The sequence below is a fragment of the Rhinolophus hipposideros genome (genome assembly GCF_964194185.1).
Source record: "Rhinolophus hipposideros genome assembly, chromosome: 7".
Classification (NCBI taxonomy): Eukaryota; Metazoa; Chordata; class Mammalia; order Chiroptera; family Rhinolophidae; genus Rhinolophus; species Rhinolophus hipposideros.
In genome coordinates, this window is record NC_138053.1 from 34,715,810 (window position 1) to 34,743,677 (window position 27,868).

The 27,868-nt window shown below is 44.7% G+C and overlaps 1 protein-coding gene across 2 annotated transcripts; it reads right to left on the bottom strand.

Annotated features, from left to right (window-relative positions):
• Positions 1 to 1,152: 1,152 nt before the first annotated feature.
• RGMB (repulsive guidance molecule BMP co-receptor b) lies at positions 1,153 to 27,324 on the bottom strand. 2 transcript variants are annotated; one of them, XM_081052974.1, is made up of 5 exons: positions 27,303 to 27,324; positions 25,697 to 25,772; positions 22,269 to 22,534; positions 16,499 to 17,007; positions 1,153 to 4,541 (listed from the first exon to the last, which is right to left on the bottom strand). In XM_081052974.1, exons 2-5 carry the CDS (start codon positions 25,699 to 25,701, stop codon positions 3,873 to 3,875), a joined length of 1,449 nt encoding a protein of 482 aa, XP_080909100.1. In that variant the 5' UTR covers positions 25,702 to 25,772; positions 27,303 to 27,324; the 3' UTR covers positions 1,153 to 3,872. The 2 variants fall into 2 exon arrangements, with proteins under 2 accessions (XP_080909100.1, XP_080909099.1); XM_081052973.1 differs by lacking the exon at positions 27,303 to 27,324 and adding an exon at positions 26,724 to 27,080.
• Between the last annotated feature and the right edge of the window lie 544 nt (positions 27,325 to 27,868).

Consider the following 27,868-nt stretch of genomic DNA (forward strand, 5'->3'; position numbering starts at 1 on the left):
TCAGAGGAAAATGCCATCTAGATCATAATGGTACGAGCATGACTTGTCCATTTGGAAGACACACAGAAAATGGAGGGAAGCAGAAACAGTAAGGTGAACTAGGAAGTGAAGTAACTGAACTGCTTCCTCGTCAATGTCTTGATTATATTTCCTGTGGGGAGGTGGTGTTCCTTGGTTTACATACAAATATTCAAGGGAACAGGTTGTGGCGGGGTCGGGGGCTTAGTGAGGTTCTCTTTGTCATAAAGGACTGAAGCAATCCAAGACTGTATTTGCAGCGGGTTGCAGGCAATAGGATGCTGCTAACGGCCTGCTCCCCCTATCGGTTTTTGGACAGTTGCTCAAGTTTCAACCTTTGAAAAGATGGAGGTCTGGACGTAGAGTGTGTTAAAGAATTTTTGCCTTTTAATCATAAATTTCATTGTGATGTAGATTGTTTCTTAGCGTTCACTCCATACAGACGTATGTACTAGGTACTCAGTGGCTATATCCCTGTCATCTTTGTGTGGTTCAACTGACAATTTCCCTGTTTTGTTTGTTCTGAACTGCTAGGCACAAACACTGCGTGGAAGGTTTAAGCTTTCTAGTTAAGAAATAATTGAATGTATATGCCCCTCAATCAATATTTACCCCATGTAGTATTTTACCTCATAGCAGTAACAGTGCTTCCTTGTGCCTTTATTTTTGGTTTAATTCTTTTTCAAGCTTTTCTATCCTTTGGCATGTTTCTTAAAGACCAACTTGTAATCTTGTGATAGCTCTTTTTAGAACACCCAAGAAGCAGGGATATACAAAAGTTCCAAAGCCAAAAAATCCAGCCCCCCCAGATCTTCCCCACCAGGAGTAAGTTGTTACAGTTCATGCTGCCTGAAAAGAACAGGAGTGCAGGTCCTATGTCTGCAAGGGACCAAAGCTATTACTAAGGACACACTTTGGGGATAACACCAGGAAACCAGTCTCACAGATACTGATTTATTTGCAATTGCTTAAAAAAGGGAAAAAACTGACACAGTTTAGAAAATAAGTTTGTCAGTAGGTGGTATGACTTGTCAGAACCACAAAGGATTTTGCATGAACACTCTCACTTCCTTGCTTCTGATCCTGTGTTTCTCAGCTCTTCCAGCAGGTGTCACTATAATCATAGAACAAACATTCCACAGCATGGTATGTAACTTTATTTTTCTAGCATAATAATTTAAAGTATTTACACACTGCACACTCACTGTTTTACATAGATACTTATTCATATACCTATGAACCACATCTAAAAGGTTTCTTTGCAAAGATTAGACACACTGTGAGGTTTCCAAGCATAACAAAGAGGACAAAAAAATGTTTTGAGTCTTTTAAAGACAGCCATGTGGAGCATCTGTGAAAACCAGTGTTTTCCTCCAAGTTTTATGCTCCCCCAGGAGACCTTTGAACAGCTACAGCCTATCCATGTGTCAGAATGACCCCAAACTCTTCTGGTGAAGGAGGATTTCAGGAATCAACATGTGCAAGCAGTACTTTAGAAATCCTAGAAAAGAAAGGAAATAAAGCCGGCCCCTCTCTGGAGAAATACCTGTTATTTCTGGAACAGTTGTCTGCGGGGATTGTGAATGTTGTCCAGGGGCACTGGTTATACAGGGAGACTAGCTGAATACACTGGTACCAATACTAGTGATGTTGAATGATCTCTCCAGTTAAATGATATGGCAAAATAACCTTCTTTTCTTTTCCCAACTATTAGTAGAGGAGGTGGTTTTGCTTTTCTTGGACAAAGGACAAAGACGTGTTAATCATCTACGCTCTACACACAGATACTGTAGAGATTTCTACGATTGTTTTTACTTTACTTTTATACTATTTGCATAAAAAGTGGTTAGAAGTACCCTAAATATTTTCTTTCCTTCATTCTCCTCAATTCCAAAACAAAATTAATTAGCTTATAGTTAGCTAATCAATTTTGTTTTGGAATTAAGTTTGGAATATAGTTTCTGAACCTGGCGCACGGTTCCATAAGTAAACAAAAGCAGCCACAGCTCAGAGCTGATGGGAGGTAGGCCCCAACAGTTTTTATAAAAGGATGACAGGTTTACTTTCAACTTCTTGGTACTGAATCTTTGTGTAAGCAGCAGGATGTCTTCATTATGTTCCCAGACCGGCCAGATTATTCTCTCATACACCAGAAGATAGAGAGGTCTGCCCCCTCTATATGAACCCATAGTCCTATCCTGTGACTGGACAGGTCAGCTAAGAAAAAGAACTTCACAAAACGATATCGTCTTCTCCTGCCAGTTTGGGCCACTGGCAGTGAGTGCTACTAACCAACGAGACATGGCAAAAGGAAGAAACTCCCGGCCAACTAAAACTTTGCACAAACCTGACCCAAATCACCATATTTAAAGTTCACTCACTTTTGTTTACACATGGAAACTTCAGGTAAAGCACAAATTCTGTCACCTTTTCTTGGAGCCGAACATTTCCATTTTAGGTTTAACAATATAAAGCTACCTACCCTGGAGTTCACTTCCTCAGTCTCTGTTGGTGGTGGTGTTTTCCTTTTTCAGGGGTGCTGATGATGGACTAGAAGGGCTAAAGAGGAGATCTATTACCTAAGACGGATTTTACCAAGTTACAGGAGCAACTGATTAAATAACATTCAGCTACAGATATTAGGAGGGAGGGTACCTGATTGAAGAGACCACTTGGGAAGCAGCCCCGCTTAAGGAGAATGTCCAGGTTAACCAGTTAGTTGCACTGAGGCAAGCAGGAAGCTTGTGTCATTACCACCCTAGTCCACTCCATCATGTGTACAGACACAACAAACACTGATGAAGGGTACGGTGTGAAAGGTAATAAGAATGGAAAACATCGTGATGGGGTGAGGATGTCATCATCTAGTGCCTGGGCTCATAAAGTGAGGCTGAGGAGGGCTGACTGGGAACAGTGTGTTTCTGGGCCCCAGGAACAAAGAGGGGAAGCTAAGATCGTGGGCTTGCACAAATTAGAGAGAAGAGCAAGGTGTGACCACTGCACTCATCTTTGTGTTTTGCTTGTTCAATGAAGCATGGAGTTAAGAGAGAGGAAAAGTTTAGTTTAGACAGGGACATGAGAAAAAGTCTGCGAGCTATTGGAATCTAACAAAATGCCTGGTTATCTATGACGCTGCCGTCACCAGCTCCTTCTGAGCAGTTTCATATGAATCAGCTTAACACACCGGAGGTGCTCAGATAGAACCACTGTAGTCAATAAAGGTTACAGTAATATTCTGCGCACCCTCTGAGAAAGTGACAGCTGTTGAAGAGAGGGCTTCCTAGAGATCAGTATAACAGAGCCAAAAGCACCTGGAAGGGGGAGGTAACAATTTTTCCAAATCAAGTGAGTACAGAAGAGGTGAGGACTGAGCTCAAAGGAACAAGGCGGCTCCACCAGGAGGCGAGTGGAAGCTGCACACGTGGCAGGTCAGTAGCAATGGGAAAGGGCGGGCGGGAGGGAGCAACCAAGGACAGCTGCGAACGTCACCACTGGTCATCTTTAAAGGGGGCGCTGTGTTCGGTGTCTGTGTATATGTACTATACATACTAACCAGGTACACACATAAATATTTAATATATAAAAAATAAAGTGCTTTCTAACAGGTCCCCAGGCAGGGACATTATAAAACATTTCACAAAATTGCAAAACAAAATTGATACAATCAAAGAATACTACATCCAACATACATGAAAACAGTCAAACACAATATGTACAAACGGTGGGTGTCCCAGGACAAACATCCTGTCATATACATGGTATATACATATATACTCTCTTACTCAATATATTATGACAATATATATTTTAAAATTTTGTTATAGACAAAAAATAAACAGAACAAAAGACAACCCCTACAAAAACACAATAAGGATCAAGCACGTGAGCCCTAGACCGACAGACACACGGTGGCCGGCGCGGGGCGCCCTGTGGCCGCTGCTCGGGAAAATGTGCCAGCGCTCCTTCCGCGGGTGCAGCGCCTCCACGTCCTCCAAGGCACTGTGGGCGGCCACGGTGAAGTTGGCGTCACCAGTGGTGAGCAGGTCGAAGACGCAGGACTGGAAGTAGATGTCCTTCACCGGCATCTTCTCGTGGCAGTGCGCGTTGGCCGTCTCCAGTGTGTAGCCCGGCCAGGCGTGCGCCAGGGGGGCGCGGGGCAGCGCGGGGCCCAGGATGGCCGACACCTGGCCCCGCCCGTCGTCGATGCGCTCGCTCAGCGGGCAGCCGTTCACGCACAGCTGCAGGTCCTGGCTCTCCTCGTAGGACATGGCCAGGGCTTCGGGCATGCGGATGGCGAGGGTCAGGTAGCGACCCAGCTGCCGCACAAACACCGTGGTTCCTATGTAGCGGGCGTGCATTTCCACGTAGCGGCCGCTCTCCCTTTCCACGATGCGCAGGCTCTTGGCGTCGCCGTCCCCACCGCCGGTGCTGCCATCCACAAAGGCGGCCGGTAAGTCATCCGTCACAGCTTGGTACACTTTCTGATCTGTGCACTCGTGGTGGGCTTTGAAGATGATGGTGATCTGTGGCGAGAAAACACGCAGAAGTTTACCAGGGTGGGGGAGAGGCAGGGTGGTGCGCCCCCCGGCGGCGCTCCCCTGCACTCCGGAGCCGAAAGGCGCCGGACAGAAGTTCAGCCCTTTGCTCCGACCTCCCCGAGGAATGCTGCCGCTGGGAGGGAAAGTTAAAAAGCCCTATGTATTTAGAATGAAGATGCAACACAAATCCAGGGAATGTGCATCAGGAAAAAAATTTCTTTACTTTGCTAAACAGAACAGGGTTGCTGTTTAGGACGTAAGTAATTTTTATTGATAATTTTCCAAAAATAGATGATCAGTGGTATAGCTCTGAGAAAAAAAAAAAAGATTCTCAGTTATGCAGAGAAACTTGGAAGGGCTTAATTAAAAATATACCCGCCAGCACTTTGATTCCTACAAAGTTTCTTCATCGGACTGTAAAACCATACCCCCTGACTAATCTCTGCGAACTTGCTGACAAACACTGAGGGGCCAAGCAGAGAACTGAGGCCGGTGGGGAGGGGGGGGGCGGGGGTGGTACACACATCCCAGCGGCCGCATCCAATCACGTGCCTCCGGAAAGACTTTTCTCTAAGTCTCTTCATCAAATGTTTCACATGACTGGCTAATCCCTGTGACAGGGAAATCCCTTGGCAAATGCAGCTCGCAACACTGGCAGAGAATAAATACCCTAAACCTAGTTACAGCAAATGTTTTCCCCAAACAGCACATGGCCCTTTAACTTCTCATTTTTTCCCCCAGCCAATTCTCAATTCTCCAAATTAAGCAGACAATTCATGGAGAAAAAACTATTGATAATACACAAACTTTCCTCTAATGAACCCGCTTTCTTTCCTCAGTTTGGACAGTTATTCACACACCTCGCCTGTGAGCACCTTTGCCTCCAACACACACAGCATCTCTGCTCCGGGTGGTGGGAGGACAGAGGACTACGGAGAGACAGGGCTTTCTGGGACGCACAAGGTGGAAAAACTATCCCGAAGGGGGGAAAAGCCTCCAGTTTGAGATTTGTGTTGTCAGTAACTGAGGTAACAGCTTATTTTTCTTTCTTCTTGAAGAAGAAAAAGAAAAGTATCAGGTGACTTAGTCAAGGAGGAAGGTAGACAGGCCAAACACTCTACAAATTACTCTGGATGGAGGAAACCTTCCACCTCCTGCAAGGGAACTAATCAAAACAATAGACCCTTGTTAAAAAGGCCAGAAAATGCCCTGGCCCCCCTCCTGGCCCCTCTCTCTACAAGTCCTCAGCACCACCCTCAAGTTTATGTCTGAAGTTTTTTTTTCTCAACTCGGCCAGCATTTGCTCACACTATTTAATTCCAAATGTTCCCACTGGTGTTACTTGACTGGAATTTTCCAGCCATTTCACTTTACTTCAGCCAGTTATAAAGCCAGATCTGAACCAGCTGCACTGTAGCAACTGGTTAAACTCATATCCGTTGTTTGCAGCTGCAACTAAAAGCCAGACAATGTACTAGGAAAACGCTTGGATTTCTCTCTTCCTAATTACCTGGAGCCACAATTTAATTTCACTACCAGCCTTCTCACATTTCAACACCTTCTTAACAACCCAAAGGAGGTGTACCAGAGATGACTTCAGGAAATTTGTTGTGCATCCAACCATAGGACCTTTCAGAGTGAACGGGATTTTGAGCTAGATATCTAATGGGACTATAAAATAGATTTATTTGGTGGCTCTAAAGACAGTTTGACAAGTTTTTTTTTTTTTTTTTTTTTAAGGCAAGCTAGGATCCCTCAGAGGTGAAAAGATTAATTCAAGTAAATTCTGTACCAGAAAGAGTTGAAAGTTAATACAGATGGGTAAATAAGAGTTGGTAACAGACTTTTCATATAATCACTGTCTTCATTTTCAACTAGAACATTCACACTCAAACATTCAATGAACTCTTCTACAACAGCTAAGTAATCTGTCTTTCTAGTCTATCAAACCTCTCACATTTAAACTACCATGGCATTATTTGCAATAATTAAGTACTTTTTTGTTCAACTTAGGAAAATCAAAGAGAAATTAGTTTTGTTGGGACAACAAAGCAGAGATCCAATTCCAAACCAGTTTCCCAAAACGGCCAATAAGAGTCAATATGAAGAGGAGTGGAATCGTTCCGTGTGTCACCAAGTCTGTTGTTTTCAGTCAGCACTCCCATTCCAAGCCAGGACTCATGTCAGACCCACGCACACCACGTCTCTTGCTGGGCCTGTGACACTAACAGTAACTCCCACATCTTGAGAAGATCAGTTCAAGTCAAAGCTTGACCTCTACCTGAGTATCTACACTTACAAAGTATTCCACTTTACCTAACAGACTTTTTGTCTGTCGGTCCAATTCCTTGGGAGTGATTTTCTCTACGAGCCAAGGAAGCTGACATTTCTCTTACTGTTTCTCTTCTGGGTGAAATAATTCTCCCAGAACCAATGTATAGAATTAGCCCTTGAATGAAGTGCTGAGGGTGATGAATCGACCTCAAAGCACCAGAGGGGTTTCCTGTGTGCTCCTCTGTAGTTTAAGGATGTACCCAGAGACATACATCATCAATGTAAATGTAGAACATTTTAGGTAACAGTTTCACATGACTTAAGTTTTGTAATGTAATTTCACTCCTCAGACAATTACAACACAAGCTCTTAAACAGCAAGCATTCAGCCATGAAGGGCCAGAAATCCAGGCATGGTCTCCCTCTCCAGAAAAACAAGATTTATTCATTCTTAATAATCCTTACTTTTAAAAACATTCCAAATTTAATCAGAATTTTTGGAAATTCAAACACTTTATATTTCCAACTAGCACCTAGCAAAGTGTAAAAACAGGGTATTCAAAATTGTGTTCTAAAGCTTTCAAAGAGATAATTTAAAAACACCAGCTATGCTGCTTCCTTTCTCTCTCTATGAACTGACCCATCTGCTGTAATAACTCAATTTGGCACATCTGTTCTATGCCACAGCATTTATTATTGATGGATGGCATTTCTGTGCATTTAAAACATCAATGCCTTTTGTTAAACCTCCCCCACCTCAGTCCCTCTTAACCCCCACCTCAGACAAACTACTCCAGTTCTCCTCATTCATTTTTAATGTTTCACTCCCCGAGATCTTTACCACCCACCAGGTCTATTAGGAAGAGAAAGACAGCAGCTACAAATCAACCTTTGCACACATGAAAGGCAATAAGGATTTAAGGTTTGATGTGAAGTATCAAAATTTAGAGGAATCTGTCTCTCCTTTCTACTGGGATCGTTGTGGGGGGGGGGGCGGTTAGAGAGAAGGGGAAGAAAAAATGCATTAAATGACAATGAGATAGCCAACAAAAAGGAAAACCCAAGGCACTGTCTTGCCAAGATACAGACATATCTTCCTCAAGCTCAATAACCTTGTAAAGTGCTGCGCATAGGTTTTCAAATAGCAGAATTCCCCAAAGGATGTGCACTTAACTATTTGTGCTTATTGCATTTTGAAAGAAACATTTATAGGTGTTTAATCAGGCCATTTGGCACTGCAAGTGTAGGTCCTTACTGGAACCCTCCAATACCAGAAGTGGACTTTTAGATAAAGGGACTCATATCTCTTAAAGATGGACCAGTAAACTAAAGTGAAATAGTCACAGAAATTAGCTTGGAACATAAGGAAACAATTTCGATGTGTACCTGGTTAAAATTCTGCTTGTGTTAAAGGAAGCTAAATTAATTTTATTTCATACAATTAGCTAATATGTCCATTTCATCAGATCCTCTGGGTGCATTAGTTTGAAAAAATCGCTGACTCCGAGGGAGGATAGGAGATCACTGTGCTCACTACCGTTTTTGATCTTACACAGGTAAGTGGTATCTGTATTCAGTCCTCTGGAGTGAGCAAAAAAGAAACCATTCCAATCAGAGCACATGCTTCCGAGAAATACTCATGCTCTATCTCCAGCTCTAAAACACCTAATCTTTACCTCTGAGGGTCATTTTTTTTAAATGTTGAGAAGTCAGAGCCTAGAAAACTTCAAAGCACCAAAAGGAAGTAGAGATCTCTGAAGGCACCTTCCTTGCAGTTTTTCCCTGGCTCTAACTCCCGATGTGACAGGGAAACCTGGACCTGTGGATCTGGGCAGGGGCTAAGCCACCCATCCAGGCTGGCAGGTACCTGTCCTTAAGTCACAGAAGACGGGAGAACTTGTTGTCTCCTCCCTTTTTTGGGAGCAGGAAATAAAATATTCATTGAGAATAACTTTCTGTTTGAATTTCATACAAAACCCAGGAGAGTATTTATATGGACCATATTTAATAAAAAATGTTGGGTTGGTTAATAAGTGATGTCACTGATAATTTTCCTGGAAATTGAAGGAGAAAAGTTTGGTAGGAAGGTGTGAATTCAATGAACTGGAACATCATTGTACAATTACTACTCAGCCTATATATCAAATCTCTACCGACAGAAGACTGAACACAACACCTATAGAAGTATATTTTGTTAACTAATTTTATTGGACTAGGACAAGATACTCACAGGAAGACAGTACATGTGTTTTAAGAGGGTGGCAAGATTAAAAATTTCACCCTAGGTTCCTTTTAGGGCTTGAGTGAGACTAAGAAATCTGCTACCTTCAAAGAGATAGCAAAATAGGTTTCTCTACCCTCAGTCTCTTTCCACAGAGCTCTGTTTTAGGAACACTCGCAGGAACCCAGAGAAATGAAATGGATCAGCCTTATTTATTTTCCAGTATTGCCCCAGGTAATACATGCAGGAACAAGGGCTGCCCTGGCTGCTGGCGGGGTTCTTGGCAGCACAGGGAGAAAGCAGAAACCAAACCAGAGGGCAGGACACCCACCGCTGAGGCTGCTAGGGTGGTCCAGGGGAGAAGCCTTCAGCTCAGTGGCTGGAAAAAGCATGCCAGAGTGAAAGGGAAGCAGGCCAGAGATGACACACAAAAGGGACAGGCACAAAAATGTTGACTTCCAAAGAGTAATTTCTGTACACTCACAACAAGGAAGGCTGGAAGTACAAACAGGCTCAGAGACAGGGTAACAGGCTAGCTTCCTCATGCAGGCAGCGCAAGGCTGTGCTGAACGACAAGGAAAGGTAAGGTCTCGGGTGGGGGGGCCTTCAAGTGGCAGCCACTCAGAGAACCCCACAGGGAACTTACTGTTTGTTTGTTGTGTTCAGACTTTGCATCACAAGGAGCCCAGCAAATCAGGAACTCACCATGCTTCCAGATGTGAAGTTAGGCATGTGTTATTATATATAATGTATTATAGACCTAGGCTGCCACTATGGTTCAGACCAGAGGCTAAAAATAGTTTGAAAGGTGAGAGCCAGGGCCCGAGGCAATAACTCTAGGGGCAGGTAGGGCCTTTCGGGATCTCACTCCTCATGGGGGGCAAGGGCTGGGCCAAAGATCCCACGGCCCCAACAAGACCCTGGGCCAAAGCTCTGGGCCTACATTCAGCACAGCTGTCTGCCAAACCGATGGGGATTAGGAAATCACAGCCTCTTTGATCACTTTTCAGTTGGGGGAGGTGACTAAAAAAGCAAAAGGGCTTGAAGGTCTTCACAATGCACTTACACTCTGTCACTTCTAGGTTCAATTGCAAGTTCCCAGGGCTATTTTTAAAAAAAGCCCACTCAGGAACGAGGTGGTTCCAGGCCATGACTGTATATTTCAAGAAGCCAGTTAACTGGAATGCTACAAAACAATATCCTTCTGTCCTCATTTTCCCGATGGAGGGAGAGGGGAAGACACAACACCGCATAACGCGTGCCTGTACACACATGCATACTTACACACACCTTTAAATGGACAGATTAAATCCTGACCCCCATTTCAAGGTTTATGAAAGTCAGTGTTTAAATTATGTCGTATCAGTTCTAGCCACAGTATATACATACTATGTTCCAACACTGAAAGAACCCAGCAGAATTAGCCAAATGTTCTTTTGGCGCCAATTCTTAAAATAACCAGCTAATTGGGACATAAAAAACTCTTCTTGCTACAGACCCAGTTTCACTTGAAGTTCATTCTAGACCCAGCAGCACCGTGAGCACCGTGTTTTCACAGCAAGGCTGTCCAGTTACATTTTGTATCTTAGATGCGTGTTGCTATTCCTGTTAGTTATCACTTACTGACAAGTTGAGCAGTTTAAAAAGTCCTTAAGTTACCCCACCCACGAGAACACAAAATTCAAAACAGTGGAAGAGCAAGTTCTACTGCAGTCAAAACAAATAAAGACAAAATGGGTAAGGTAGCATGTTTCATTGTCCAACACTGTAGGTAAGTCTTTTTACATACCACATTCCACACAGGCAGAAACTGTTTGGTTAGCATTAATTGAAGCCAACAAAAAAAGTACCAACCATCCAATGTTTCCTTCTCGCCCCTTCCTCTCAAAATGTTGACTCAAAGAAAATTTAACAGGGCAGAGAGAGACATTTGGAAACGTGACAGGAAAACAAGTTCTAACTCTCAGCTGTGTATCAGACTTGGCCTCATGCCTCTACTTTAAACTATGGCGGAGTGTGGATTTGTCTGAAGGCCCACAGCACCGCGTGGAAGCCTGCCTGGCACGGGCAGGGCAGCCACTGGGTTAATTTCACTAACAAATGGGGGGGGCGGTTCGGTTGAAGGTTCCCTGCTCCTTCCAAACCATTTCTGGACAGAGTGGCATAGTCCGGGAGATTCAAAATATAGGACTTAGAAACTACACAGATACAAACTTTATACAATTTAGACGGTTTCTATTAACATATGCTGTCTCTTCATTCCAGAGAATAGAGAGATGGTCAAAGTCTCATTACCCAGAATATTTTAATATGTATAAAGGCATACCATGTTTGGAAAGAACAGCACAAAGAATAACCAAGTTGGGCCCATTCGTTTTACAAAATGATGTTTTACACTTATAGGTACATCATACAGCTAGTAATTTCTCCTTTTCTTGCTTTCTTTTCCCACAAACACTTGGAAATTCTTTTACCTCCAGGCAATTTGCTGAAACAATATGAAGCATAATCCGGTACAAACAAGAGCTATGCAGGAAATAGAAAGGACAAAAATAAGAACACTACCACCTGGAATGACAGCTGATTTCTGCTCTTCTAAAAACTAGTCTTTAATGTTTCAATATTGTTTCTACAACAAATTCAGGGAGGACAGGATATCTAAGACATGCTTTCATGAGTTTTAAAGTTGAGATAGAACGCTGAAAAATGAATTTAACTAAGAACTAGTGACTGACACATTTTAGAAAGCTTTTTGGTATTAAATCAAAGACCAATAACCTTTCAAAAGTGGCAGCCACGGTTCTAGACCCTACGAGGCTGTAGGGGAATAAGGGGCCATCTTGATCGTGGGGGGTGGAAAGGGAGACTGTGTCAAATCCCAGGAGTAAAGAGTGACCTGTGACAGTGACAGGGGGAACAGTGTGTCCTGGGTACAGCAGCCACCCCTCTGGCCTACGTCCTGGGCCCATTCTGATACCCATGACAGTTGCTAAGTAGCAGCACTTGGAACCAGCTTATGAATGAGGGCCACCAATGTTCTAAAAATAAACCCTAAAAATGACTGTTTTTTTACACAAACCCCACAATTCTCCACTGGCTGCTACAAATTTTAGTCGTAAGCTTAGGCTAAGGAAGAAACTACCTAGGCATCTCCGCACACAGTAGGCATTCAATGCTTGATGATTCAGATGTAGCACTAAATCAATCAGACCTTTTATCAGAGAAATGACTGTACTTAGCAAGGAGATACAAGTGCAATGTCCTGACCTCTCTGTTCCGATATGCCTCAACTGGTTTCATAACTTTTTTGGTTTAAGTTTTGCAAAACAAGGAGTAAATCTTAAAAAGATGGCAAGAATTACCTATATAACAGGTAAATGATACAAAATAAAGAACAATCTTGAATTTTAAGGACTGGTTACACTGTATCTGCAAGCTTGTACTCTCTGGAAGGAAAGGGCTCTACAGTCTCAAAGAAAATGCCAGGTGTCCCTTCTAACAACGCTGCAGGCAATAACAGTGTCCATATATTAGAAGCACAATCCAGCTGATGGGAGGATGCAGCATCTTCCTTAGTCCATAGAAATGAGAATGACCACCATGGTGTCTCCATGAACATACCAAAAACATAATGGGTTACAAAAACTTGGCTACAAAAAACGCACTAGGCCTGGGGTCAAGAGAGGACAGATTTCCAAACCTTGATCCAGCGACATGCTTAAAACGACAGTTGAAAGCCTTCCAATGCAAGCACGTCTGGCTGTGATCTTGTAAGCAACGGAGAATAATCCAGAACACTGATTTACATGCCTACACACTGTTGTGGAATACTAGCTACATGCTAAGAGGCATCAGAAAGGAGGAGGACCCAGTTCATGCTCTGGGACCCTACAAGCTAATCATATTTTATCACAAGGGAACACCTTGGGTTCACAGTTTGAGGAAGACACTAAGCAAGAATGAAGTACGTGAACTAAGTCTTCCTGCGTCTCTAGTATCATCACCCAGTGGAAGTTTTCAGGAATTTCCAGAAAGTTGCTAGAGTACAAAAATTAGGGATAATTATGGATTTTTAAAAATATACAGATACCTGATAGGCAGAGCCTCCTCCCCTGCTCTGGAGAGCTGAGTGACACTGCCCAGGGGATAATCCGGAGCTGGTGGCCCGTGGCAGCAGCGAGAACATACGAGGCACCTCAGTGCCCACTCACCTGGCCAGCAGTCACCGGGCTTGGTCATGCAGAAAGAAGACACCTCCTTCCCAAATGCAAATTGCCTTAAGGTGAGCCACCTTCTCTCACTAAAGGATGAGCACAGAAAAATCTACCGCAGGACATCTATGAAAGGACTTGCTGTCATCCCGCGTTTCCCCTGCCACTTGTAATTCTGTTTTACTGAAACTGAAGGGTAGGATAAGAAAGCTAGAGTGATGGGAAATTAAAATGGTTACATTAAAAGAAAAGGAAAAATAAAGCAAAGGTAAACAAATTACTTGTGTTCTCATTTCTCTTCCTTAGTGCCTGCAGGTCTGAAGCACCCCCTACAGCCAAAGGTGGGGAAGATGGACAGAGCTGACGTGGGTCTCAGCCCAGGTGTCTGGGTGTGCCAGAAACCCCTGCAGCCTTTGGGGTGGAGATGAAACCAGCCCTAGCCTGGAACACACCCACGTGGCAAGGTGGTCAACCAGGCCGACTTCTCCGAAGAGAGGGATCCTCACAGGCTGGTGGAGGGCCGAACAAAACCCCAGAGGCCCTGCTGAGAAAGCACACCTGCGCTTACCATGACAACTGGAGAAGCACCCTCCGTTCCTAGGAGCAGAGCAAGGAGATAGGGGGAGACGGGGCCACACTGTCCAGCATTGCAGGCCTAGCTGCCCTAAAGTCACTGCTTCCACGTGGAAAAGGGATGAACTAGTAAGTGGGCCCTTGAGCAGAGATGACTTCATTTTCTTTGTTTAAATTTTCTCCCCTAAGCTGTGTCTTTTTGTAGAGCTCACCACGATAGGCTTGAAAATGGCTTGCTCATTTTCAAGTATCCAGGACATTTTCAGGTATCCAGGACAAGGAGCTGTCTTAGGGACGTCAGTGACCGAACACCCAGGTCTAGTGCTTTAGTTCAAAGGGCCTGACCACCAGGACAGCACAGTACCCGCAATGGTACATCCAACAGCTGGAGGAAAGTGTTCCGGGTCTCACACAAAAACAATTTTCGGAAAGATTTTTTTTTTAAAGTATTGCAGTAGACATCAAGAGGAAAAAAACAGATCTTTCTTGGAACTTATTTCATAAGTGCTTTTTGCCTCATATTGTTTTTTTATTTTTATTACCATCATTTTTTCATTGCTTGGAATTTTTTTAAAGGTTTTATTTTGGCTCTGGGTAGGTAAAAGGAAATTGTACTGCAAAATTTTAGGCCTTTGCTTGGTTTCATCAGCACAGGTCATACCAGCATGGAGAGGGGCCTTCCACAGTAACCTTCCAGATGCTGCTGAGGGCTTTGGAGAGAGTTACAAAAAGAAGGAAAAAACAACTACCAGAGGTCATAAAGCCATAGAGAAATTTGTTGCTGAACAGCATGGTCACCAGATGTGGGGAATACTTTCCAACAGTGCAATTAAAGACCAAGCATTCTCATCATCGGTTTGAATTTATGTCAGAAGACAATTCTCCCCCTGCCCCCTTTGGAATGGGTAAAACCTTTGATCCTTAACAAACTGAGAGAAAAAGTTGTACTTTTTATTTACTTATTTGCTAACAACTATGATAGATTCAACCACAACTGAAATGGAATGATCTAAGTACTTCAGTGTCAATTGTTCCATAGAACCAGTATTTTCCCATGCACATAGCACTTATTAATTGCAATAGTATTGTTTGAAGGTTACTCCTCCAAAACCTCAATTATTTTCACAATCGATGATTCTCTCCATTTCTAATGGGACTGCCTTCTTGAATTTCCAGTGTTATGTTTTCCCAATGACTATTCCTAGGTTTTATGCCCTACGACTCTGATGCAATGATGGATTTTTGGCCATGATTTGTCTTGTAACTTTATATCACAGCTTACAGAAAATACATATTTTAATATACAAAGGAAAACCATTTGCATACTTATAAAAACCAGAGTATTAAAAGTTTATTTGAGATGTAGGTTTTGGAAAGACCATCTTGGGCTTGTATTGGGAGTTGAAGTGTAAATGTTTTTGAGTTCCCTTAAGATGTCTGGACCATGTAACTTTTTCTAACAAGTGTCACCCCAATAAACTTTAATAAAAAAAAAAATATCTGGACCAGCGTAATAGCGGTCTTTGTTCGGATCTATGACTTCTAATCTTAGATTTGACAGCCCAGGGTGTCAAATACAACGTATCTCTGGAGGTGTTATAAAACTCCCTCCACAAAATGCCAAGGGAAATAATTTAAATTCATTTTTAAAAAAGCTTGATCCTTGTTAATTGTATTTTAGTCTAATACCAAATGATAAATAGAGAAAATAAACAAAGGAGATTAAGCAAGATGAGATAGCCTGTATGTGTGATTTTGTGGCTGGGGGAGACAGGGAAGGAGCGAGTTACTTGGGACACTATTTTTGGGGAAAGCCCTTTCTGACCTCTTTATTTACAAACGACTAAATTAGCAGCGACTGTCGATTGAAAACCCAGTTCATAGCTCCTCTCCACCTACTTGCGCTAACACACTGGTGCCTTCACTTTGACTTAGAGGATTCAGTATTAGTTTCTTTAAAATCAACCAACCAACCAATCAACCAACCAGAACCACAGACACTGGCAGCGTGGCAAGGTAAGCTTAACTTACCTTTGTCAGTTTTCCCCTCAGCTTCTGGCATACATTGTTATCTTGAGATTATATGGGGGGGTTATACATCACTGCTCTGCAATATCCAATTCTTAACTTGCTTGGTCACCATAAGGTTAGTAACTAAAAGACCTTTGTGGGGTTTCCATTGGGAAGCTGGCTATTACTTTTTACTATAGCTTCCAAATTTCGAATAAAATGTTTCCTCATGGGTTATTGCCCTCAGGCTTCCCCATTTTCTTTACTCAGAACACCCATTTCAGTCATCTGATAAATCTAAACATGGATTCCCTCAAGGAGAGTCACACATATGCACTCAAGAGACACCACTGAAAAAAGGACACATATTTTTCATTAAACAGGCCAGCCTTTTCCCTAGAGAACTCAACTTCTCTGTTTACTTTTCATTTTTCATGATTGCTTATTTAAATTTAGATCCACATTTTACATAAGCCCTAGAATTCCAGCGAGCGACTCCTTACTAATTTTCATTTAATCCTTCATCTACCCTGTTATTGCTTGCCAAGACCAAGCAAAGTTCCTTTTAAACTAGGTCTTTTGTATCACACTTCCAAAGTTGTCTCAAGAATCAGAAACCTGAAAGGTGTTAAGAAGAAAAAAAAGTATTCTTGCCTTATTTGTAGCAGTAGCACTGGATCCAGGGACCACAGGCACATTTGTCACTTGAACTGAAAGATAATTGTTATCTATGAGTGGCCAGGCCCCTTCCACTTTGCACGTCTGGAAGTGATCCTTGAAAGTTCTAAGGTGAGGATCTCCGAACAAGCCACAAAAAAGGTAATTGAGAGGGTTCTGATCCCCTCCTCTGTGTTCTCTGGCTCCTGCATGGCTGTGATAGTTACAAGGGTCATGGGTCACTTCAGGGTTGGTGGAGGAGGTGGGTCCGTCCTTGGAACAGTTCCTCTGGCTCATAAGGTCACTGATACCCAACACAGCAGAATGGTATACCAAATTGCCACGGCAAGCTTTTGAAGTTCGCTGGGTGCAGCCAGCATAGGCACGTAGGGCCTTGCAAAACTCCGAGTCAAAGCCGTCAATGGCAGAGTTCAGGTGTGAAGTCAGGGACACAAAGTCTGTGGTACATTTCTGGATTCGACATTGGGCCGGCTGTTGGCAGTCACCTATGGGAAAGAAGATAAGACCACACATTTTTTTAAATGCTTCATAACTTCCTGAGCTACATGAGAAAATGACATTCTCCTCTGGGAACCGTTTGTTCTATTTCATATACTCCTATTTTAAGAAGGCCTTCGGAAATAGGGTTGCATTGTGTTTCTGTCTCTCACAAATTAAGCCACTGGGAGAAAAATTATATGCAGTTAACTTAAAATGTTAAAGCATGGACCATTGTAAGTGATCATGAGTGCAGTCCAGGGAAAGGTATATGACATATTTTATCAACTTTGCTATTGTTATAGGTTTTGAGGAAGATTCCTTTCCTCTAAGGACAAGCAAAAGATGTGAACTTTGTTTTGATTTTGAAAACTGCAAAAGTGATTTGCTTTAGAAAGTACTGCCTATGCACAGGACCACTATTAAAGCTTCCACACCTGTGACAGGTAGAAGAAAACCCTTAAATTATAGCATGACTGGTTAAAACACCTTTACCTGATTCTAGTGTAGCTACAGGGTAAGAATATCAAGAAAAACACCCAGGCACTAAATTTATTCTGTGTTTCCTGATGGATGTTTATCAACAAACTATATAAACTAACACCTTAATCACCTGGTGTCTACAAAGTGTAAGTGTTCTTTTTAAAAAAGAAAGTGATTCATTTGACCAAGCTATATATTCACTTTTCCCTTAACATCTATGACCGTAGGATCAAAGCTCCCAAGCAGTTCACCAATAAAAGTACACTAAAAAGGACAAAACATTGAAATCATGCAGCAGACATAGATGATTCCACCAGCTATCTTTTTTTCAGAAACACAACCAGACACAGAATTTTTAGAGTAAATATAAACGATTTTTTTCCTTAAATCAACAATTCATATAAACTTAATGATTGAAGTAAAGCTCAAATGAAGTAATGAAAAACCAAGTACTATTGCCCTAGAATTTAAAAAGTCAATTTTCAAATGATGTTTTGCCACTAGCTTCTCACATAAAAATTTATAAAACCTCTCAAAGCACAAAAAAACACAAGAATTGCCAACACTGGGTCAGTCATGTGTGCCAATCAGTTTAAAATTCCGTTCCATAAAGTAGGAACAGGACAACTGAAAAGAAAATTCTTTTCTTTTATCATTCACCTCAAATTTTATAGACATGAACTGTAATATGTATTTGTATTACTTAAACATTCTTTATAGGTCTCTGAACTATGGAGGAAGTCTCAATCTCTTAAATTCCTCATCTGAGAAATGAGGAGGTTGTTCTAAAATGAACTGTGACCTTTTTCAGGCATAAAAAAAAAGCAGTTAGTAGAGTATTATTAAATATGTAATTATTTAAAGATGTGGGCATAACGAACTTCAGGATAATATCAAGATTTAGGATTTCATCTGATAAAGACTTAAAACTAAACCTATTAAAAAGGTTTTTAAATAAAGATAATTTAAAAAGATATGTTAATCTTTTCAGTAGTAAACTGCTTTTAAATCTGAATTAAACAGTCTGTAGTCTCCTTTCTGGCTTCAACTGGGGAGAAAAGGGTAGGAGATGACCACCTCTCAAGATACTTCCCCCATTTTTACATTTTAAAGACCCAAAGGGAAAAATGTAGTCTAGATTGCATATTCACTTTAACCTGAGTAAAATAGAAGATTAAATTAATCACAAAAGCATCATCGTGTGTTTGGTCTATTTTGTGTATGCACATTCCAAAGTTAACAAAAAGAGCTCCAATATTTATAGAATTCCTCTCTCCAAAGTAGATCAAGTCATTTTGAACTATTTTTACGGAAAAAAGCAAAACCCAAATCAAACAAACAAAAAAACACCCTAACATCATTAGAACCATTTTACAGATGGGAAAATCAAGGCAAAAGGATTTTAAGGCCTTCTCCTGGCCGGTTCATACACCGCTAGGGACATGGTGCCTTTCCTCCAATCTCATTATCCTTCCTCCACACATCATGTCTCCCCTAAATTCCTGACTCTCACAATGGTACTTGATAGCTTAAAAAAAGACTTAACTATTGTATCAACTTTGTTTTTCTGTTTTAAGTTAGATTCACAGCAAATAGAAAGCAAGGAAATAAAAACTGGGCCAAGATCACTCAGTAATAAACAGCCTTTAGAGTACAAATAAATGACAGCACAAGAACTCTCCGCTAAATTTGCAGTACCTATGTTCTTTTTATGGTCTATAAAATCTATCTGAGCACACATTTACTTATAATTATTTCAAATAGTCATAAAATATCAAAAGTCAGAACAGCATGGAAATGCAGATGCAACTGTTCAGAAGGGATGAGAAGAATTTATTTTTTAAAATATTTAAAAAATTTATTGGGGCGACATTGTCTAGTAAAATTATATAGGTTTCAAGAGCACATTTCTATAATACATCATCTATATACTGCATTGTGTTCACCACACAGAGAATTTAGATTCCTCCTCCCTTACCTTCCTTCCTCCTCTCCTTCCCTTTTTCATAGTAGGCAGGGGTTGATTCCTTTGAGAAAGCTCATAAAACAGAACTCTTTGGGTTCTTTTGTTTTGGATGAGGTTTCTAACAGCTTTTTCAAACAGAGATGATGGGAGGAAGGACGACTAACTAGAGAGAAAGTGCATTTGGGTCAGCAGTTTCAGCCGATCGCAGGCTCCTGTATAATGACTAATTTGCAGCCTACACCCAGAAATATTCAGGCTTCATGAATTTATAACGACAATGCACCCTTTGCCTGTTACAGGCGGTAAAGTAAGCCTCCTGTCAAAATGCCAAGACAATGCGGAGCAGAAACAATCTCAAGGATGTGGCCAAGAAGGCCATGAAGCGTATGAGTAAGCAAGTAACTCCCATATTGGATCTCCAGTCAGGAACTGCAGAGGTTTGCTTAAGTGGAAAAAAAAAAAAAAAAAAAGAGGAAATAAAGTACTCTTTTCATTTCTCAAGCGCAGGATTCAAAACCTGCAGGTATAGATCCCTATTTTTCAAGTCAGATCATCTATGATCAGTGTGATGGTATTTTCATTCTAGTTAATGAAAGTGCTAAAGGATTTCCGGGTCTAGAACTTTCGTTAAAGATTTAGACATAAAGACCTCACCATTCAAGAGTTTCCTCAAGGCCAGGACTGCACGTGTGAATTTGCAGCGCAATCACCAGTTTATAATAAAAGACACAAGATACGTTGAAGCGGAATTAGTGAAATGTGGAACCGTATGGGGTGCTGAGGCAAATTACATGGATCCAGGCATAGAACATATGGTAGGCCATCTGCAAAGAGCACTCTGCTAGGCTCCCTGCGCCGGGACACAACTTGTGCATTTCAATAGCATCGTTCTTCAAAGAAATCTCTCAAAAGGAGCCCTCTTTTCTATAACCAGATTAACTGCTCCACTCCAACAAGTTGTCACCACACCAACTCTGGTTACAATACAATGGGACTTCCGTGAGGACACATTAGGATACTGAGTGAAATTTGACATTCCAAGTTCTTGAACTAAGGCACCCTAATTTTTTAAATCTTTCAACCAACTTCTTAGGTCTTTAATGGACCAGCAAAGAAATCTTCAAGGACCACATTCCAATCCTGTCATAAGAACCTATGGCAACTAAGAAACAACATCCCAGAAGTCAACAGACAGTCCCGTCTAGCACTTCAATTTCCATTTTAAGAAACCTACAGTCTGACATTATGGACACATACTTATCACACAAAACACTCCTGAATATATCTTTTGATATATCGTGAAAAATTTCCCATGTGACTTTAAGCAGACTGACATTATTTTTAAGGTTCTAAAGTCATCGATGTAAATAAAGCCTCAATCGTTCTAAAACTTGCCATTGCACTCTTAGACTTCAGTTTATGTTTTCCCAAGTGACAGTGTTAAAATGCAGCTGTTAACATCACAATGCAAAGCTACGCCAAGTTATGCAAAGTAAATTAAGCCATCTCCTTAAAAGTCATATTTTCCCCTATTATTTAAAGTGGATGGGGGGAGGGGGGTTCACAGTATGAGGGATATAAATGATGAACGTCTAAGTATTACCTTGTTTTGTACACCTGAAACTAATAAATAAATTAATTAATAAAAATAAAAAATAAAAAAAAAAAATAAAAGACCGCCCAGATATTTAGCACAAGCTGGTATGACTTAACGGATAGATACAAACGACTCCCCACATTTGGGTAGCATTCCAGTTCAGGAGTCTCCAGATCAGAGCATTGTAACTGCTGCCATACAAACACAGGACAAAAAGATCTTGCAGAAAAAATTTATTTTACGTGCTAGTTGTTTTCTAACTAAAAATAATCTCTTTCAATTGGGCATTTAAAAAAATTCTTTGTCTGGACATACTCCTAGAAGTGGTCATGTGTGTAAAGAGCGTCCTAGATCCATCCACCCCTAACTTCCCTGAGAGTGCATAACGCTGACGTTTAACGTTGCGTTAATGAAACGGAAAAGAAAAATAGTATCACAGGCTGGAAGGCTCCTCCGCAGGCACACTTCGCTAGGAACACATTCCTCACTGTGGCTTCGCCGGGACAGCGCCGACCTCCAGAAAGCAGCCTATCTGTCAACCCCTCGGGGTACACGCGCCTAGCCACAAAAGCACGCGTTTTTTCCGAAGAGTTTGAAAGCCGAATTAAAAGCAGCTTTCGTAAATACGGAAAAAAAAATCCCTGTTTAAAACAGTTTAAGTTACTCCGACAGCAACCTCCAAGTTTACAAACTGGTGAAACTCTTTCCATGCGGTGCGTGTGCTCCGCCTCGCCGCCACCCCCACCCCAGCGCAGCAGCGCACGGCTCCCTGTCTCCTCCGCGCGGAGCGGCGGCGGCGGCGGCGGAAACCTGATCCCAGCCTGACTTTCAGTAAACACCCATGCAAAGAGCAATAAAGCATCCGGAACAGTTGTCTCGGGCGCACAGCCCCTACCGCCCCCGCCCGCTAAATCTTCGATAAGAGGCTGTTGGAGGGGAGATTTATCAACGCTCCGAGCGAAGGCGGGGAAGGCCGGAGGGAGGAAGGGAGGGAGGGAGGGGAGCAGGCCTCTCCTCTGCGCCCAGGGCGCGCCGCCCCGTCGGCGGGTGTGTTCGTGACCCCGCGCTGCGAGCCCGGCTAAGGTGCATGTCAGGGGTTCGCGAGGCCTCTGCCGTCGCGCCACGCCGCCCTTCCGCCCCGAGCGGGCGCCTTCGCAACCCGGAGTGCTGGGGAACAAAGCACTCGGCCCCAGGGCTGACTCCCTCGCGCACGCGCCTCGTACCTGCGTGGAGCAGCCCGAGGCTGAGCAGCAGCAACAGCAGCAGCGCCAGGGGCGGCGGGCAGAGCCGGGGGCGGCGGCGCTGCTCAGCCCCGGCGGCGGCAGCGGAGGCGGCGGCGGCGGCGCAGGAAGGTGCTGCTCTCAAGCCCATGCCCGTCCATGCAGGTCTCGTGGGCTCCGGCGAGGGCGGCGGCGCTGGCGCCGTGGCGGGTCCGGGGCCGTGGCTGCGGCATGGGCCGGGGGACTCTCCTCGCTTCCTCTTCTTCCTCCTTCAGGCCCGCGTCGAAGACGGGCCGCCGCCACCGCCGGAGCGAGCAGCGCGCCGCGGGCGGAGCGAGTCGGCGGCGGCAGCAACGGGGCGCAGCGGCATCGTAGCGGCCAGAGGCGGGGGGCAGAGGGAGAGGGGGCGGGAGAGAAGACACAAAGACTGTGAGCGAGTGCGGACGTCGGTCCCAAGCACACGCGCGCCCCGGCCCCAGCCAGCGTGGGCTCTGCGGGTGTGGAGCGCGGGCGTGGACCCACAGGAGGCGCGCCCAGCCCCAGCTAGCAACCGCAGGCCGCCCAGATATCTCTGCGCGGAGGCCCCCGCGGGCAATCAATCTCAGCCCCTCACTGCCGCCCCGCCCACTCTATAGTCACCAATCCCTGTCGCCCACACCCCCGGCACGCCCCGCCCTCCCTCCCCATTGGCTGAGAGTGCGGGTCCTCTGGACTCAGCCCGCCACTAGCAGGGCCCAAAGCACCCACCCCCGCACCTCCTCTTGCCTCCTCCCGCCTCCTGCCTGCTCGGTGTGATTCGAGTTCCGCGTCTGCCCGCTGCGGGTCTGGTGCGCAGCGCCCGGGCCGGGTTTCCTCTCGCTACCTCCTCTCCTCTCCTATCTACCCTTTACTGCGATTTACTGTTTCCTCGAACCCAGTAGAAACAGGCGATATTCACTCTGCCTTGCCATCGTTACAAAGGAACTGGCCTTTGACCTCTCCTGAATTAATGTGATTGGGTTCAACTTCCCTCCAAGTTTTTTTTTTTTTTTTTAATCACCCCATTCTGTCCCTCCACTTCAGCTGCAGCTCCGGCTCTAGAGGAAACGAGCGCTTTTACCCAGCGCCGTCCGGCAAATCCCTTCGCAGCCAATCACATCTGCGGAACCGCATTTCGAGCCTATTGCGGACGTTTGGAAACGCTAGCACCCAGCCGCGTTGTAAATCCGAATGTGACCCGCGGTCCGGAACAGATCCGATGGGCTGGGAAGGTACCCGCCAGCTCCCGGCGGAATTGGCAGACAGCTGTGCGAGGCCCAGGTGTTCTTGTTGCTTTGACATTTCCCTTCCTGAAAGCAGCCGGGGGGAGGGGTCTGAGAGTGGGCGAATTTCAACGTGTTCTGTTACAGTGTAATTAGATTAATGAGGATAGTCAGTTTTTAATGCAGTGTAGAGTAATTATGACATGATTTGTTGTTGCTCAGTGGCATTTTCATAGTCTATCAGATTAATTCAGTGGCAAGTCAGTTTCTACTTTTGCGATTGGATGGCTCCAAAACGAGGGGGGGAAACCAATTGTCTGCCGGAAAAGAGGCTGCTAAGCGGAGACATAGGAAAGTTTGTCATGAGGTTGATAATAGGTTCCAATTTGTTATCAGTAGGTGTGAAGTGGTATCTAATCTCAAGAATGGCCTCAAAGGCTGGGAGCCACTTAGTACTGCCCTCGCCTTTGCCGCTCCTCAGACAGCTCAGAGCTGCCATTTTACATTCACTTACAGTATATCCAAATCGAGGTTTGCAACACTACCCGCTACATTACCTCTAATTAGGAATTTAGTGTCAACCATGGACATGTAATATTCCACGTTACAATGTGCTAATCAATAGGCCAGGATAATTGCGGGCAAACCTTGTTTCACTCTAGTTTACTTGTTAGACACATTAAGAATTGTACGAATCACTAGGTCCCCTATGAAGGATGCCTATCTTTTTACTATAAGTTTTTATTACTTATTACATATCATGATGACTCAAGTGGTAAATACACCTTTCACTACCGAAGATATAATCCAAGCTTTGTGTCCATCCATAATATGCTTAATAATAGCTTCAGAATTGCCTGGAGAAATGACTTTTGGGGGGGAGTTATCTGATATAATTTTTAGATGATATTATGGAGTAAACACTATTAGGCCAAAATTTTACTCTCTTGCAATTACTACATATTATCAATGAAATAAAGTTAACGAAATACTGGTTGACGAAAAACGTCTTTTAAAAGTATTCCAATGTGAACACTGTTTTTCATAGTATTTTGCTAACAAGGACTAACAGTAAAATGTTTCTTTTTCTTTGACCCAAGATTTGAAACCGCTATGAAAGAAACATCCCACTTTATTGAACATATTTAAAAACACACAATTAAGAGTTAAGGATCAAATTCAGTGTAGTTTGGGCCTTTTCGCCAGGGACCTTCTATGATTTTTTCCGCCTTTCTCATCTTTCCCCCACCCCCCAATCCTGTTCCTTAAGTACAGGGGTGCTCTCGGTTTTCTTATCAATAGAGGGCGCCATCGAGTCACTGCAAATCCTTGTGTGAAATGGAACTGCTCTTAGAGGAAAAACTTCGTTTCTTCTAAGGTGCTTTATTGCTCCTCTGTTGTAAAATTTGACGGGCTCAAGATTTATAAGCCTAACAATTCACTTTTTATTGCTGCATAAGTGTTCAGCCGGCTAGAGGAAAATGTTAATTTTCACAATTAGACCGCAAGTTGGTTCCTATTTTCAAGACTTTAGGTCAGTTGACGCACTCGCTGGGTAAATTCCGCCTGCTACTAGCAAGGTCCCGAATCGGCTTGGAAAGCAAGAGCGTGGTGAATGATCGCTTGTAGCGTATTTACTTCTCCAGCTCGTATGCTGCTGGATTTTAAGACTCCACAAAGAAAAAATGGGGGAGGGAGTTAGAGCACACTTAAATCGATGACTTATAAAAGTTTTACGTTTTAATCAGAAAAAATATTGTGAAGTGACAGTTTGTACAACTCACAAATCCACCCTGTTTCTTGCCACTTGTACCCTTTCTCCTTTCGTCTTTTTTTCAAGAAGGAACGATAAGACCAGAACAGTACAATTAGGGGACCCAGCAAAGCAAGTGGATAAGAATTAAAACACATGCCAGCAACATTAATGGATTCTAAACAAGATGCGGTTTCTTGCCCTGTTCCCCTGTTAATATACCTTTGTTTGCAGAAATCTAACACGAGAGTCTGTCTGCTTAACAGCTCGACTGGGGAAGAGGAGCCAGGAATCAGTCCCGGGCTTGCTATTTGTGTAACCCATTCTAGAGTCAGGGCTCCCCCGCTGCTCCCAGTCCACTGAGTACGCAAAGCCTGGGCTGAAACAGTCCAGGAATCGGACAGCCCAGCGGCAAGCAGCTCTTGGATGGTACTTACATCATTCTTAACCCTTCCGCTCCTGGAGGGGGCTTGGCGGGATCAGGAGGCCACCGAGCTCCGGAACACGCAGGACCTGGGTGTGAGAGAAGAGCCCCAGGGCCCGGCGTGAGCGCTGCGCCCCCGGAAGGAGAGGGCCGCGGGCGTGCGTGAGGCTCATCACCCGAGCGTACACCCCCAGACCCCGCGATCCCTGCGGGCTCCACCGCGGCTCGCACTGCTCAAAGCGGCAGGTGCAAAAAGCATTTGGGAGCCGCTTGCCAGCACGCGGAGGTAATGCGCTTCCTGTCCATTTATCTCAGGAAACCAGCGCAGCCTTCCCTTCGAAACAAAATTAACCTCTCATTAGCCAGCCACTCACTCCCGAGAAGGCCTTAAAAGCTTTACCAGCTCGCTAATGTATTTAGGCTTTTCTTCCAGGCAAATGCAGCCATGGCGGTGACTGCCATCAGCGTCGCGGGTTCCTCTGGGTTCCCCGGGAGCCAACCGCCCTCCTCCCCGCAGCCTCAAATCTGAGAAACTCTGGCCAACCCGGATCCCAGTGTGTAGTACTGGGCAGAACCTACACCCTTAAACAGACTTCATGTCAGAAGCAGCCAAAACAAGCTCCCGCTAATTCCACGAGGGACCTTTATACCAAAATCTCAGCTTCCCTGCCCTCAAGGGAAGACACTTCCATGGCCAGCTGTCCCCAAGGGTCCTGGGCGCTGACTGCCCTTAGGAGCGCCAGCCCTATCCCCAGCCGGTGCGGAAAGCAATGGTCAGCGACGTCGGGGTTGTGTAACCTAGGATCTAGCTGATCCCAGGAGTGAAGAATCAAATGTGATTCTAGACCTGCAAGTGACTAAAGGGGGCCTTTTGGAGCAGCTGGGGTTTTCTCACCCTGGCTCCCCGCCGCCCTGAGGCTGGCAGATTTATACCACACAGGTGGACGGAGACCTAAACAAAACAGTCCCGGCCGCTGCCTGCCGCTCGCCCCCCACGTCCCCCTGGCCCACCGCAAACTTCAACAAAATAAACAACTCACCACAGGCATTCCCTTGTCTGCAGCGCGACGCTTGCCAGCTGGGAAAATAAGCCGCAAGCCACGCGGCCGGGGCGCCGAGGGAGGGCAGCGCAGCTCCCGCCTCTCACCCCCAGGTGGGGGCAGTGGTACCCGGGGGCAGGAGCGAGGCTCCGCCTCGGGGGCTGTTCTCCCCGCTCCGCGACTGCGGAGTGAGCACTGGGCGAGGGGCTACACGCTTCCAGCCAGCGCGATCTCTCTGCTACCTAGGGGAGGGGGCGGGGAGGCAAATCCCTCCATTCCCTCCTGCTGTATCCCCCCCTCCAGTGTCAAAGAAGACCAAACCTGGGGACCTCCACCCCACCCCTACGCTGCTGCACTGCCCCCTGCCGGCACTACCGGGCGCTTTCTAGCGCGGCTGGGGGGTGGCGACTAACCGAGTCCCAGAACCCCAGCCTGCAGGTCCTGGCTCAGCCCTCGCCTCTCTCCTCACTCCTTCACTCCAAGTCCTGCACAAAGACGCCTTTCACGCTGCCCGCGCCACCCTCTGCGCCGCCCTTTAGGCCCACCGCGTTGCCGTAGCCCACTCGCCGCACCACCGACCGATTCCGGCTTGGTGATTGTGCCAGCCGTCGCCGGGGCAGAGTGGCAGCGGACGCGTGCAGGTTGTCCCCGTTCTGCGCCTCCGTGCAGGCATGGATGTGGTCCCCCGCCCCACTTTCCACCACGTTCTCTAGCTGCCCACCAGCTGTCACAAAATGCACCCTTTCCTCTCCATAAATGATCTCTGCGGGTCTTCTTAGTGTGTCTAAATGGGGTGGGTGGCAGGAATGATCATGTGGACTTTCGCCGAAATAAGGAAACCAGCGATCTTTCCTGTCCATCTAAGGTGCCAGTATAGCTTGGGTTTACCGTTTAAAACAGCCCAGAATGACCATTGGGGAATTACGCGGGGAGAGAGGATTGAAAGAGACACCTAAGACACACGTGAGGAAGTGTGTTATATGCGTAAAAAACAGGCCCACGAAATGTTCGGGGAACGGTAGGCACTTGAATGTGTAGAATGTGTGGAGGATGAACAGGGAAGCGATTAGCTTTCTTCCCTAGACTGATCTTCCAAAGTTGAAAATAAGCATCACAGGCATTCAGTGGTAGCTATCGTTCTGTGC

Excerpts from the sequence above, each read along its gene's own strand:
- RGMB (XM_081052974.1), bottom strand. Across the intron at positions 17,008-22,268 it reads CCTCGGGCTGCTCCACGCAG|GTGACTGCCAACAGCCGGCC; the intron begins GTACGAGGCGCG and ends TCTTTCCCATAG. Across the intron at positions 4,542-16,498 it reads GTGCTACTGCTACAAATAAG|ATCACCATCATCTTCAAAGC; the intron begins GCAAGAATACTT and ends TTCTCGCCACAG.